Source organism: Lynx canadensis, chromosome B1 (assembly GCF_007474595.2).
Source record: "Lynx canadensis isolate LIC74 chromosome B1, mLynCan4.pri.v2, whole genome shotgun sequence".
Lineage (NCBI taxonomy): Eukaryota > Metazoa > Chordata > Mammalia > Carnivora > Felidae > Lynx > Lynx canadensis.
This window is the reverse complement of record NC_044306.2, coordinates 71,878,744-71,892,332: the sequence shown is the minus strand read 5'-3', so window position 1 is coordinate 71,892,332 and position 13,589 is coordinate 71,878,744. Positions and strand designations below refer to the sequence as shown.

At 40.4% G+C, this 13,589-nt stretch overlaps 1 protein-coding gene across 3 annotated transcripts in view; it reads right to left on the bottom strand.

Moving 5' to 3' along the window:
• The window catches only part of CTSO (cathepsin O), a 21,284-nt gene extending 7,695 nt beyond the window's left edge, over positions 1-13,589 (bottom strand). The window contains exons 1-6 of one of the 3 annotated variants that reach the window (XM_030312857.1): positions 13,438-13,589; positions 10,773-10,881; positions 10,045-10,184; positions 7,680-7,847; positions 6,322-6,443; positions 252-415 (exon numbers count right to left, since the gene is read on the bottom strand). In XM_030312857.1, coding sequence (XP_030168717.1) covers positions 252-415; positions 6,322-6,443; positions 7,680-7,847; positions 10,045-10,184; positions 10,773-10,881; positions 13,438-13,563 — 829 coding nt within the window. In that variant the 5' untranslated portion in view covers positions 13,564-13,589. The remainder of the gene's footprint in view (positions 1-251; positions 416-6,321; positions 6,444-7,679; positions 7,848-10,044; positions 10,185-10,772; positions 10,882-13,437) is intronic. The other 2 variants (XM_030312855.1, XM_030312856.1) reach the window with 2 other exon arrangements.

The window sequence follows — 13,589 nt, the reverse complement described above, 5'->3', positions numbered from 1 at the left end:
ACTGAGGGGTGGGCAGAGACAGAGGGAGACACAGAATCCAAAGCAGGTTCCAGGCTCCGAGCTGTCAGCACAGAGCCCGATGCGGGACTCAAACCCACAAACCATGAGATCATGACTTGAGCTGAAGTCGGATGCTTAACCGACTGAGCCACCCAGGCGCCCCGAAATTTCAGCATTTTAAAAACAATGGTGATCATTTGTTAATCAGAGTTCAGGCTGGAAGTAACCAACCAAGTCTGATCAGCACTTACCTATTTTATCAAACCCGGTTATGAGAACTGCATGATTTGCTTCTCCACTAGAGCAATGGTGCTGTATTATGCCTCCTAAATAGTCTTGCCAGCTCACCGCATCTACTACCACGACCAATGGGCCAAAGGTGACAAGTGCTTTTGCCATTTCGTCTTCTTGGTCACTACCAAAAGAGGAAATATACAGTCAAGGAGGTGAGAGAGAGAACACAAGCAGGGGAGGAGCAGAAAGAGAGGGAGACTGAAAATCTCAAGCAGGTTCCATACCATCAGCCCAGAGCCCCATGCGGGGTTTGAATCCACAAACCGTGAGATCATGACCTGAGCCGAAATCAAGAGTCGGACACTTAACCGACTGAGCCACCCAGGCGCCCTAAGGAGGTTAGTTTTTGAGGTAAAGATATTTTATAATCTATTTAATCTGTACATGGTTAGGAGTAGATTTGGTTGCAATTACAGAAGATGTAAAGAACGGAAACTAGAAGAAGTCTGGGAGATCGACAGCCCAGGACTGCTATGAGGCTCCAAGATATTGGAAGCCAGAATCTTTCTAGATTCTCGTTCTGCCATGTGAGGTTCCCATTGCCAAGGTCAATTCGTGGTCCAAGGTGGCTGCTGGAGCTCTAGCCATTTAACACATCTCTTAAACAGCAAAAAGGAGAAAGAAGGGCTACATTCCTGTCAAGAAGACTTCCGAAAAGTAACGTGCACATTGTGCATATGCCTATATGTACATGTATTGGCTAGTACTCAGTTACGGGTTAACTAAGTAGCTTCAGGGAAGATGGGAAGTGGAGTTTTGTAGCTAGCTAGAGCATCTAGTTCTAAGGGGATTCTTCTAATAAGGAAAGTGAGAAGACTGAATGCACGGAGACATATCTCTGCCACACCATGTGAGAATCAAGAAACTGACCAACTTCTGTTAACGGAATGCCAAATGCAGAAATCATAGGGGAGGGTTATCTCAAAGTGGCGACTGTCATTATGCAACAGAAGAGATGCCAAGGTGCCAGGAGAACCAGTACTAGATTGCAAAGACTGCGAAAGACATAGTTATTGCTCTCACACATGGACGTGTACTGATAAAGCGTAATGTTACACAACACTCAGCTGTCATCAATCTTGGAAGTATGTGATTAAACCATTATTTACACTTTTAAAGGTCAGCTTTGTGTGTGGACACTGAAACCAAGTCACTCATATTTCCAGCCATTTAGATAGCATTTGGGAGTGTATTGCTACAGCAAGCTATGGTTGGATTTGTAGCTTGAAAGAGTAAATAATCCATCGTCATATCCAGCCAGAGATCAGTTTCTATCAAGGGGATATTTTGTCCACAGGTGGGGAAAAAATTGAGTGCATAAGAGAATTTATTGAGACAGAAACTACACATTCATTCTAAACATTTATCCATATTACCTGTTAACACGAAGATCTTTTTCTTGGAGATCTATGAGCAGTCAATCCTAATTTTTGCTACCGTAATAATAACTTGTATTCGTTAATATTACCTTGGGACAGGTAGGGTATAGTCCGTGAAGTTCCACATAGCTAGGTTCAAATTCCAGCTACAGACTGGAGTCATTTCAGTCACACTGGAGCCCAGTGACTCCAGCAGGTGACTGAAGTCATCTATGTCGCAAATCAGTATAAGGATAAAATTGTAGGTATAAACTTTATAGCATGCCTACACATAAATTATACTCTACATTTAAAATAAATATTGCTTCCTTTTCTTATTTCTAAGTTATCTAATAAACCAATTTTGCTCAGCATAGATTGTAGTGTATAATGTGTATTTTATTGTATTCAAATTTTTGAATATTTTATAGTAAAAATTTTGACTATTTTGCTATCCAAATATGACAAATAGGATTATCTCTGTAAAACAGTGATACAGCTGTCTCTACCTTTTGAAAAAAACAAAAGCTATACCGTAAATATATGACATCAAAGATCCAGTGTCAAGGACAGCATGATGGAAAGAGAAACATCAAGAAGAAGAAATAGTTTTTAGAATGCAAAGGGTAATTAACATTGTATGATCAAAAACCAATTGAGTAATAGTCTCTGCTTGGAGGCAGCACTAAAGAAAAGATATCAAAGATGTTGGAAAATACGAAATAGGAAGACATGCCAGTCAAGACCAGCAGGCAAAAGTTCCATTTAGCCCCAGAACCGACTAGCATTGTTACCATCTGTGTTTCAGAAAGACGTTGGCTTTTATCAAGTCAAAATATACTCCAAACAGCATCTTTTTTCCATTAGCCCAATATAGAATTTCAATTGACCGTGAACCCAGGGATAGGGGTGCCGAACCTCCACATAGTCGAAAGTCCACATATAGCTTTTGACTCCCCAAAACCTTAATAGTCTACTGTTGACTGGAAGACTTGCTGATAACATAAGCAGTGGATTAACCCATTTTTTTGTACATTTTATGTACTCAATTACTGTATTCCTGCAATAAAGTTAGGGAAAAAAGTTTTCGTAAAATCATAAGGAAAAGAAAATACAGTACCATATTGTATTTACTGGAAAAAACCCCACATATTAGTGGAACATGCAGTTCAAGCCTGTGTTGTTTGAGGGTCAAGTGTACTATCAAAATATACGCTGCTGATAATGGACACGTTATCAAATCTTTTCCCATATGCTTACTATTCACTTTATGGATCAGTAAGATACAAATCCTACAATCTTTAAAAGAATTCTCAAGTTTACTGTCGTCAAGATTTAGTGACTAAGGTAGGTCTTTTCTGTTTTAGACTCTACATGAGTATGTAGATTTCCATTTTCTCATTCCTAGAATTCAATGTGTTAATACTGTGCCCTAGTTTTTCAGTCCATTGTTAATACGGGGTTCCTTCTCTTTTTCTTGACATAGTCACTCTCATATTTATTTTGAGTTCTGAAAGGTCTTTCCTGGGGCCTGATAAACAAAAATGCATGAAGAAGCCTGGATATAAATGGTAATTTTCCTTTGCGACTAGACTATGTTCTTACGATTCAGTGAGGTTTTGCTTGTTTGGTTGGTTGCTGGTTGGCTTAGTTTTAGATCTTTTCAGGCTCTGCATGAGATTTTTTGGAGTTTTTGGCCGATAGCTGTGTGTGGGCTCACACTGTCTGAAACTACTGAAAAATTAAAGAGCTCATGACCTGAGAAATAGAGGGAGGGAAAAAGTATGAGTTTCAGAGCTCGACAAATATGAATTCTAATGTGGCCCTATAGTTAGTTCACGAGCTCTGTGACCCTCCCTGAGTCTCAGAAACCTCAATGGAAGTGACAGTATTTAAGTGTTAGGGGCCTAGTCGAGTGCCTGGTTACAGCGTTGCTGTGGAAAATCTTCCCAAGTCCTCTGGCCCTTGCCACTGCGGTGGTGGTGCTGGTATTGGAGGCGGTAACGGGCACAAACAGCCTGGCTTCAAACATGGGGCCCGCTGTAGTTTTTAGCCTGAGGCTCTTCTCTTAAAGAGCCAGGAAATCCAGCTCACCCCCCCACCTCTACCCTGGCAGCACCCTCAACTGACACGGAATGCAGTGATCATCAATTTGGATGGGATAACATTGAAATGCATAGTTTACCTTGGCCCCAATAGCTCCCCGGTAGGACCAGTACCCTCAGTTCTATTTTGCTTAATATGAAAACCCTTCCTTTCCTGTTCTGTCTCATTTCTCCATTTCCCTTCCAGAGTTTCTCGGGATTACTGCTGGAACATGATGTTGCTTGCTGAATCCGTTCCTGCCTTAGACTTTCATATCTCCAGTGACAGTTAATTCCATCCTTTCAGCTGTTCAGGCCAAAAAGCCTGTTCTCCTCCTTGACTCTCTCCTCTCTCATTCTTTACATAAAATCCCTCAATATTCTCTGGGGGGGCTTTACTTTCTATGAGGGGTATTAACCTATTATGTCTCATATCTAAGACCATTCTTCTAACGCTGCTCCGAGATTATTACTAGGTAACCTTTTCTTTCTTTCTTTCTTTCTTTCTTTCTTTCTTTCTTTCTTTCTTTCTCTTTCTTTCTTTTTTTTCTTTCTTTCTTTCTCTTCTTTCTTTCTTTCTTTCTTTCTTTCTTTCTTTTCTTTTCTTTTCTTTTCTTTTCTTTCCAGATTACCTTATCTCCTAGTAGTCTTGTCCATCTTCTCTCCATTACAGTCCCAGTGGGCGTCATTGTTCTTTAAATATGCCAAACATGTTTCTGTCTCAGGGCCTTCGCCCTTACAGCTCCTGCTGACAACAGTATTTCCCTAGATGTGTACATGGCTATATTCCCATGCTTCTCCAGGTCTTTGCTCAAATGACATATTTTCAAAAAGCTCCGTCCTGGCCCGTATACTCCCCTTCCTTCAACCTGATGTTTCCTCTTCCTCCCACCATTTTACTTAGTTTTTTTTAGAAATGATTACACCTAACGTGCTGTACATATTTTTATTTTCCTTATTGCCTGTCTCTATCACTAAAATACAATCAGTTTTTTGTCTGTTTTGTTCACTGCTGAGCCCCCAGAACCTGAAACAAAGTTCAGTAAGTATTTGAGAAGGAATGAGTAAATCAAAGAGAGATCTTCTTGGGGGAGTCTAACACAATTAGCTTAGCACTGTATTATCAGAATGTTTATATTCAGTGTAAACATAGAGATTTTTTTTTAGTGGGACCTCTGTTCTTCTTCTTAGCCAAAGAATTACATGGATCATACTTCAGGTCCAATGCCAGTGACTTACATTCTCTCTCTCTCACTCTCTAATTCAAGCTAATGCCTATTCTTCTCTGGTTTCTTCCTAATTTTTTTTTTTTTCTCACTTTGCTACTCATGATGAGGCATTCCCTGCAATTTTTAAGTGACATTTTGAAAATTGAGTTCTTTCTCGTGCACACGCCTTCCTTTTACTCCCAAGGAACTGGTAGCTGATAGAAACACACTTTCTCATTTCTGAAAGTGCATTTCCTTCAAAAAGATGTGGAATGATGCACTCAATGACTTTGCACATTTAGTGATTGATTCTGAGGAGCCTCCGTCTGTGGGATCGCAGTTCTCTGGTGTTTGGTTCCTAGGGTCACCCCGAGAGTCCTTGCTGTGGACAGGAGCTGTGCCGGCAATGTGCCAGCCCTCTGGTACACTCGTGCTTATTCAGAGGGGTTCCATTTTCTTCAATGATCTAATTTCACCCTTGATTTCCTTCAGATCTCATGGGTTGGCACCATCTGGATCAAGAGACTCTTTTATATTCAGTATCAGTATGTTTTAGGGTAGTCTGTCACCTCAGCTGAATATAATTTACTTTCTGCTTTCTCTGTTTCAAAAGACTGTGTGAAGTTTCCTCTACATTTTTTTAAACGCAAAAAGGAGTTGTTTGTGTCTTCCTTTGTCCTATTATCCCTGAACACCTATCTTGCACTGTATTGAATGGTCACAATGGTTTTCTAGCTGGCTTTCAGGTTTTCATGCATTTTTAAAGCCCTTTTTAATGACTGTTTCCCTCTGAACCTACCCAAAGTCATCTTGCCCTTCAACTTCCAACACTTCAGGGCCCTTCCTCGGCCTATCTTTATCCACCCCTGTGCTTCCCTCATGCCTATAGTGCGTGCCGCATAATCTACCTCCAGTAATATACTCTTACTTGCTTCTAAGTTTCAGTTTATGCTTTTCTTAAAGTTAATGCTTTAAAAAATCCAAGGGTGTTCAAAAAATGCTTCTTGGTTATGTAGATTGCTCGATATTAGCTGGAGAGTAACACAAAGCAATTTTGGATTGATTCAACAGTAAGGTTGAAATATACTAATGGCAATTATGACAACTCAATTTGTTAAGAGGAAGGTGGTCAGTATAAATTACACCTTAAGCTGGATTTAAATGTGTTAATTCTATTCTAATGACAAATGGAAAAATAAGCTGATCATGCGTAAGAAACAGCATCCATAGCACTCCATTGGTCTCTCTAGTAAAAAGCAGGTCTTAAAACAATAGTAAGTAGGCACTTATGCCTTCAATCAAGTTATTAATTCTGAATAGCCAACGGATCAGAAATTAAGAAATAGAGGGAAAGACACACTAGGATAAGACAATTACCTGAAGTCATATGCAGAATAACCTTTGATTGGAAATCCGGAATGTGAATCAGAAAAGTAACGGCACAGGCCATTTTGCGCTTTGAATGGGTACTCTGAATCTCTCACCAGTTTTACATGCGTCTAAGAGAAAATAAACATCCAGAATGTTCTTCATTTAAAATGCAATTGTTTTAGAAATCAAATAGAACTTACTGCAACATGTCAAAATAAGATTCAACTTGGCCACGCCCTCATCACGCGGATATTCCTTACGTTATTAAGACCTTAGATTAAATCTTTAGGTGTTTGGTAGGGACATACTAAGTAATTAAACTCAATTATCTTTCTCTCCTACTATTGTTTCCCTATATCTTCCTTCCTTAGAACCTTCTTCCACTGGATAATAAAGTCTTATCCTTTTTCTCCTGAGGTTAAAATAAGGTGAGCCATTTTCCTTCCAAAGCCATAAGTTCTGTCAGCAAGTCTCTGAGACTCACTCAGCACAGCGTTTTATGCACAGGCAATGGTCAGGTCAAGCATTCTTTCTATCCACATCTTTGTGCCATTCGACTGGCACACGTCATTTATTTTTTAGTTGTCGAGACGCAATCTTACTTTCCTGATTCTGCGTTACAGAAGCCAGGGACCACACCATTCTTGGTTGCCCCTGATGTGTACCGAGCAGCTTCTGGTATGCAGTGACTCAAAATACAGAAAATGAACAAGGAAAGGATATTCAAATTTGGGAAATTCCAGCTTGACCACTTTTACAAAACATAGCAACAGCCTCACTGTCTGGCTTCATGCAGTGGATACTGGATATAGGACAATGTCAGAGAGTGTCCTAAGAACACCGAGAGACACTGTGGTATATGGGATAAAGCCCTTCAGTGGGAACAGAAGACTTAAGACACAGTCCTGGCTCAGCTGCTAATTTGGCAACATGATCTCACCTCTCAGGGCTCATTTCTTCATCCACGTAAAGAGTTACTACATTTGCTGATTTCTGACATCCCTTATAATCTCAGTATTCAAAAATTCTATGGAAATCAATAATCGTATGTTCTCATCCTTCTGGGACATGATGCGAATTATCTATGTAAAAGAGCACTGACCTATTAAGAAGTGCTAAGAAATAAACATACATGTTTTTCTGAAAACAGATCTCAGGTAAGATTTTTCACGCTTTGATTTCTCAACAGCCGACTTGCCTGAAAGCAATTCATTTTGAAATCTTCTGATTAATTCAAGCTTTGGTCGTTTAAATTTCTGAACTTAAAAACATTCCTTGGTATATGAGAGTAAACTGTTTCCATTCTAAATGCATGCTAAGTAAACAAAAGCGGAAACGAAGAGTTCGAAAGGCCGAGAAATCACCTTATTCAGCCAGTTCAAAGCATTGACAGTAGACCCTCCATTGCAGCCGTAATTATTATATGAACAATCAATGACCTGCTGAACACTTAGGTCTTCCAAAGGCTTCCCTTTTATCGCATATGCAGATTCCATGGCACCCACCACACTGAAGGCCCAGCAACCTCCACACTGTTTAAAAAGAGAGATAGCATAGTGTTTATCCTCAAATGATGTCCAAACCAAGTTTGCCAACATCTCTACATATCACAAGTTATCAAGTCAATTAACATAAGCAGACTCTGCGGGGCGGGGGGGGGGGGGGCTGCAAAATACTGCCCATCCTGTAGATTTTCCAACTGCCAAAAGAAAGGAAAACCAAAATTCTCTTTCAAGCATCAAAACGTAATCATAAGAAAAGATAAATTGGTAGTATTGCCATTGCACAGTAGACAATGCAAGAAAAAAGTGAATTTTAGAGACTGAGAAAACACTTGGACGAACTGATGGTCTTTTAAAAGACTAACCAGTGCACTGAACGGGACTTCTGCTTTTAGGAAGTGTACCAACTTCCTTCTTGTTTCTCCCCGGACACTCTGCTGCTATGACATCCACCATCTCCATGAGGTGACATGGGGTGAGGATATGTCATACACATTGTACTCATGACTTGATTGACATGGGAACTGAATGATTTACTTTTTTAGGCTGTCAAGGAGCCAGCATGGGCATATCACGTATGCCCATAAAATGTCATAATGATAAAAACCCATACTGGTCATTCCTTACTCAAATATTGCCTGACACTCTTCCTGATTCTGGATCTATTAACTGGATCTTATTGAACAAACCGAAACAAAAGAATAAAAGTGTTGGTCCTGAAAAAAAGGGGAAAGATGGAGGAAATGAAATCTAGGATCATGCACAAGGAAGAAGGACCCATAGAAAAGGCACAGGTAAGAGTAAGATTTGCAATTGGGCACTGCTGCCTTAATCATAGGACATGGGCTGCACAGTTGGGCAAAGAAAGGAAGATGAACAATTGGTCGTCTTTGTTGAGCAACTTTATTGCTTTAGGTGTCTTACTATATCTATATCTCCAGCGCCTATGGCATAGGAAAATATGCAGTAACAAACTCTACTTGTGGGTTTCCACACCTTGAGAAAAGCAAATACAGATTGCAGGGCACCATACCAATAGCTAGCTTTAGTTTACCTTTCCATAGCTGCCCCAGGAGGGCAGTTTCTGTTCAAAAATATCTCTCCAGTATATTTCTTTGTTTTTTTTTTAATTACAAAAAAATATTTTAATGTTTATTTTTGAGAGAGAGGGAGAAAGGGAGAGAGAGAGAGGGAGAGAGACAAAGCACAAGTGGGGAGGGTCAGAGAGAATGGGAGACACAGAATCCAAAGCAGGCTCCAGACTCTGAGCTGTCAACACAGAGCCCGACGTGGGGCTCAGACCCACAAACCTTGAGATCATGACCTGAGCTGGATGCTTAATCGATGGAGCCACTCAGACACCCCTACAGTATATTACTTTGATTCAATATTACTAATTCTGGGGTGCCTGGGTGGCTCAGTAGGTTGGGCGGCCAACTTCGTCCCAGGTTATGATCCCACACTTTGTGGGTTCAAGCCCCACATCGGGCTCTGTGCTGACAGCTCAGAGCCTGGAGCCTGCTTTGAATACTGTGTCTTCCTCTCTGCACCTCCCCCACTCTTCTCTCTCTCTCTCAAAAATAAGTAAACATTAAAAAAAAAAGAAAGAAAGCACTCCCCTCGTCTGTTTAAGTTTAAAAAAAAAGAAAAGATTAATTCAATTGTATTCCTTTAATACAATACAGACACTTCCTGGAAGGATTCAGTTTCTGACTAATTAATACTTCACTCTGGATTCAATAATAAAGCAAATAAATGATCTGGTGGTAGAATTTATATCAACGGATGTATAACCTGAGAAGTAAAAAAGGATCATCCTAACCAGATAGTGACTGCTCTAAGACACTACACACCAGGAAGCTAAAAGACCTGGTGAGGTTTCCACTACAGATAAACTGAAACTGTATCCCTGTGATTAGGGGATCGACTTTCCCTGGTCAGCTGACATTGCCTATGCCAATGGTGGGGGTTCAGAGGGACAGGCTTATCTTCAAAATAACAGTCAGGCTTTGGCCTCTGTCTCTCATTTCACCAGAGATTCTCCCTTAGTTGTCATTTCTGGATGATTGGAGATCATCTCTGTGCTTTTACCCAGAGAAATGATGGCTTCTATCACAAGTTTGACTGAACTGGACCTCAAAGGTGACTTCCCACACTAAGAGTATTTAAAAAGAGAAAAGCAGCAGCAGCAGCAGCAACAACAACAACAACAACTCCTGAAACTCACGGTCTGCTGGTTTCTCACTTGTGTTACAACACGCTTGTCCCGCCAGTCGAATCTTAATGGTAAAGACACATTGGGTATGGATGTTTGCACTTCTGCTCGGTATCTGGGCAATCTGGAAGGTTTGCTTCTTAAGTAAATAGCTGAATTGAAACATGGAAGGAAAAGGCAGCCAACATTATATTATAGGGAGGCCCCCTGGGATTCTTTTTGCAGGAACTTTTCAAACAGAAACAGTAGCTTTCTGGTAGAACCTGCCATTTGAGATTTTCCTTTATGCTTTCTCGTAACATGAAATGCACTCACTGAAAGCTAACAAGATAGGAATTCCTACAATAGTACTAGGAGTTGCCACATAAAATGACTTGTCTTTTAGAACTTGGTAAATAATAAAAATGAGTCTTCTTGACATCGCTGGTTTTATCCTAACTCATGGAACTGTGGATGTCTTGAATAGAAATAGCACTAAAAAACTGCACAAAGGATGGAACATTGGCCCTTACAGCCACATGGAAACGTCTACAATTATAACATTTAGATCTTAGGCAATAATTACAAGAGAAGGACCATGAATTAATTTTTCTGTCAGCACCTGGCACATGCTTGACGTTCAGTATGTAATAAATGTTAACTATGACTCACGTCATCAGATTCACAATTACACAATTCATCAAAAATTACGGAAACAAAAATCCGGAAACCAAACAACCAATGGCACAATCACACCATACCTTTAAACTCTTCAGGAAACAAATGAGAAAATTGATTTATTCCATAGATGGCACTGGAGTTTTCACCAGGGAATACAGAATTCAAGTATCGATGTCTATGAAGACTTTCCTACAAGAAAAAAAAGTTAATTTACATGACCTATGTTAACTTTGCAGAGCAATTTATGTGTAACTAAATCGGGCATATTTTTCAGGTATTAAAAGTCAAAGCTTGATTTCTTTCCTGAAGATCACAATGAAAGACTGCATAAGAGGCCCAGATCAGATTTATAGACATTTGTATGAAAACTACCATCTGATTTCAGGTACATTTTTGAGGCCAGGAAAGGTATCTCTTATCCATTTATAATTCCTCTTCCCTAAGCATGCTAAAAGCACTAAATATGTTTGTTTAACACACTGGAAAAAATAAAATGAATTGCAAATAAACACTAGATGCTAGTGAAAATTATCACCAACTGAAACTCATTAGATTAATTAAATTTTGAATTTGGAAAGTGTGTCTTTATCTTTGTATTTCCCAGCACTAAGTAACAAAGCATGACAAAATAGACAAGTAAATAATAAATAAATCTGATTCTTTTTGAGCTGTATAGAGATGTCTATCTCATTAAGGGTAACAAGTCTTTATGAAAAAGAGGCAATCCTGGAAATGTCCCAGGAAGATACATTGGCTTGTCGATCTGGAGGGAAAACGTGGCCATTATTTACAGATTCCCCGGCTCTGAATGTTGTAACTTATCTTAACCTATGAGAAAATGCTTCCATTTCCTAACGCTAACCAACCATGCAGGAGCAATAAAACTTCAGGGGATTACCATTTGATAAGTTTCCAACTCTAGCTCTTATGTATTTGTTTATGGATTTATGTGTTTACTGTGTGCCTGTGTCTTAAACCTATAAGCAAAATGAGGGCAAGAAATGCCTGTCTTACTCATCACCGCATTTCCCGCACTGAGCACTTGGCTGGCACACGATAGATGTTTAATTACTATTTGTTGTTGAATAAATACACAAAGGACATTTTGCATTCATGCTCTTAATAGCTTTAGGCTGTTTATTTTTAAGCAAATTATTACTGAAACTAATCGTAATCTTATTTTTTCCTTACTGAGCTGTCCTGGAAGGATTATTAATGAAATAATTAACGCCCAGCATGGAGCCCCATGCATCAGGATCTTGAGATCATGACCTGAGCTGAAATGGAGAGTAGGACGCCCAATGGACTGAACCTCCCCGGTGCCCCTGAGAAGAGTTGCATTTTGTAGACAATCGTCTCCTGGGTATGGCCTCTTGACAGGACCAACATGAATAACTATATAAGTAAATACATACCCTTATAAATTATATAAGTTAAAAAATATATTTATTACTCTGGCCTCCTTGTGCCTACAATCCTCCAAAATGATTTTCTTGAGGAGTAAGGCATTGCGTTTATTTATTCAGCCAAGGAATGCCATTATCAGTATAGATGAGATGAACTATATTCTCCCTAAAGGGTGTGGGTCACCACAGTATACAACCAAGCTCAGGGCAGGGGTAGAATATAGGACAGGAAGTTTGTTCTCAAACAATTGTACCCGTGCTTCTGGTTTTAAAAGCTAGAATGTAACTCAAGAGCAATAAAACACATCTTCGTTTGGGCAAAACACAAGAATGGACAGAATCAGGCAAGGTTAGGACTTCCTAAACAATGGAATTTTCTAGGGGAGAGAGGAGGAGCAGAAAAGAGTACAGCTATAGAATTCCAGGAGAAATCCCAACAGTATATCAGCAAAAAAAAAAAAAAAAAAAAATTCCAAAAAGCAGTATTACTAAATTCGTACTTACTTTTATTTAGAACAAATAAATTTTCTTTTACAATGAAATGACATCTTTCATGATTAAAAAAATTGTTAAATGGTATCAGATATAGAGAACACACTGAGGCAAGTTCTAAATCGGTATCTCTTGATCTCAGTAAAAACCTATTTATATTCAGCTAATTCGGTCCATTCTAGAGTTTGAATGCTGGGGTACAAATCTAAGCATTATTATGAAGACTTCTGAAAATAATGTGAAAAGGAAATTAAATGCTTCCTCCTTTTCAAAATCTATTTCCACCAAGTGAAGAAGAATTTTTAAGGTCGCTACACCAACTGAAGGAGGCCCCGTTCACGCAAATCATAAATGGGAAGGATTCTGTGACCTCTCTAAATGCAGGTTCTTTGTTTAGAACATTGTGTTACAGGAGGTCACCAGCGCCCCCCTGCGGAAGGAAAACTGACGGGTTTCTTCCGCCTTTATCTGGTTCTTTTCACTGTAAAGAACGGCGTTGGAAGGCGTTGAGAACAGCCCAGGGGACTGCTAAAAGGGGTGCTTCTTCCAATCGGGAATACTTTGAACATACCCATTGATTACTTTGGGCGTATCATATAAATCTACCGCGACGAATCTTCCCCGGAAAATCAAATCTTTTGGTCAGCCCAGGCAAGGGAGAGCTGGCACATGGGGAACGGAGGGAGAGGTTGACTTGAGAACTTGTCAGAAACCCCAAACCCATCACTGAGCTGCGGGCCGGGTGACCACCAGGAGTGGCGGCTCTCACTGGTCCCCTGCCCCAGCCCCGACCCGGGACCTGAAGGGGCGACCAGGAAACAGACACAGGGCGGCGCGCGCTCGGTACCCGGAAGGCGGCTGCCTGTCGCTCGCGGCTCCGCGGCTCCGTCGCCGTGAAGGTGGCGCGGGGGTCCGCAGCGCGGCCGCAGCAGCAGAAGCAGCAGCAAAGCAGCCAGAGCGCCCGCAGCTCCATCCCCGCGCCCCGCTCCCGGAGGCCGG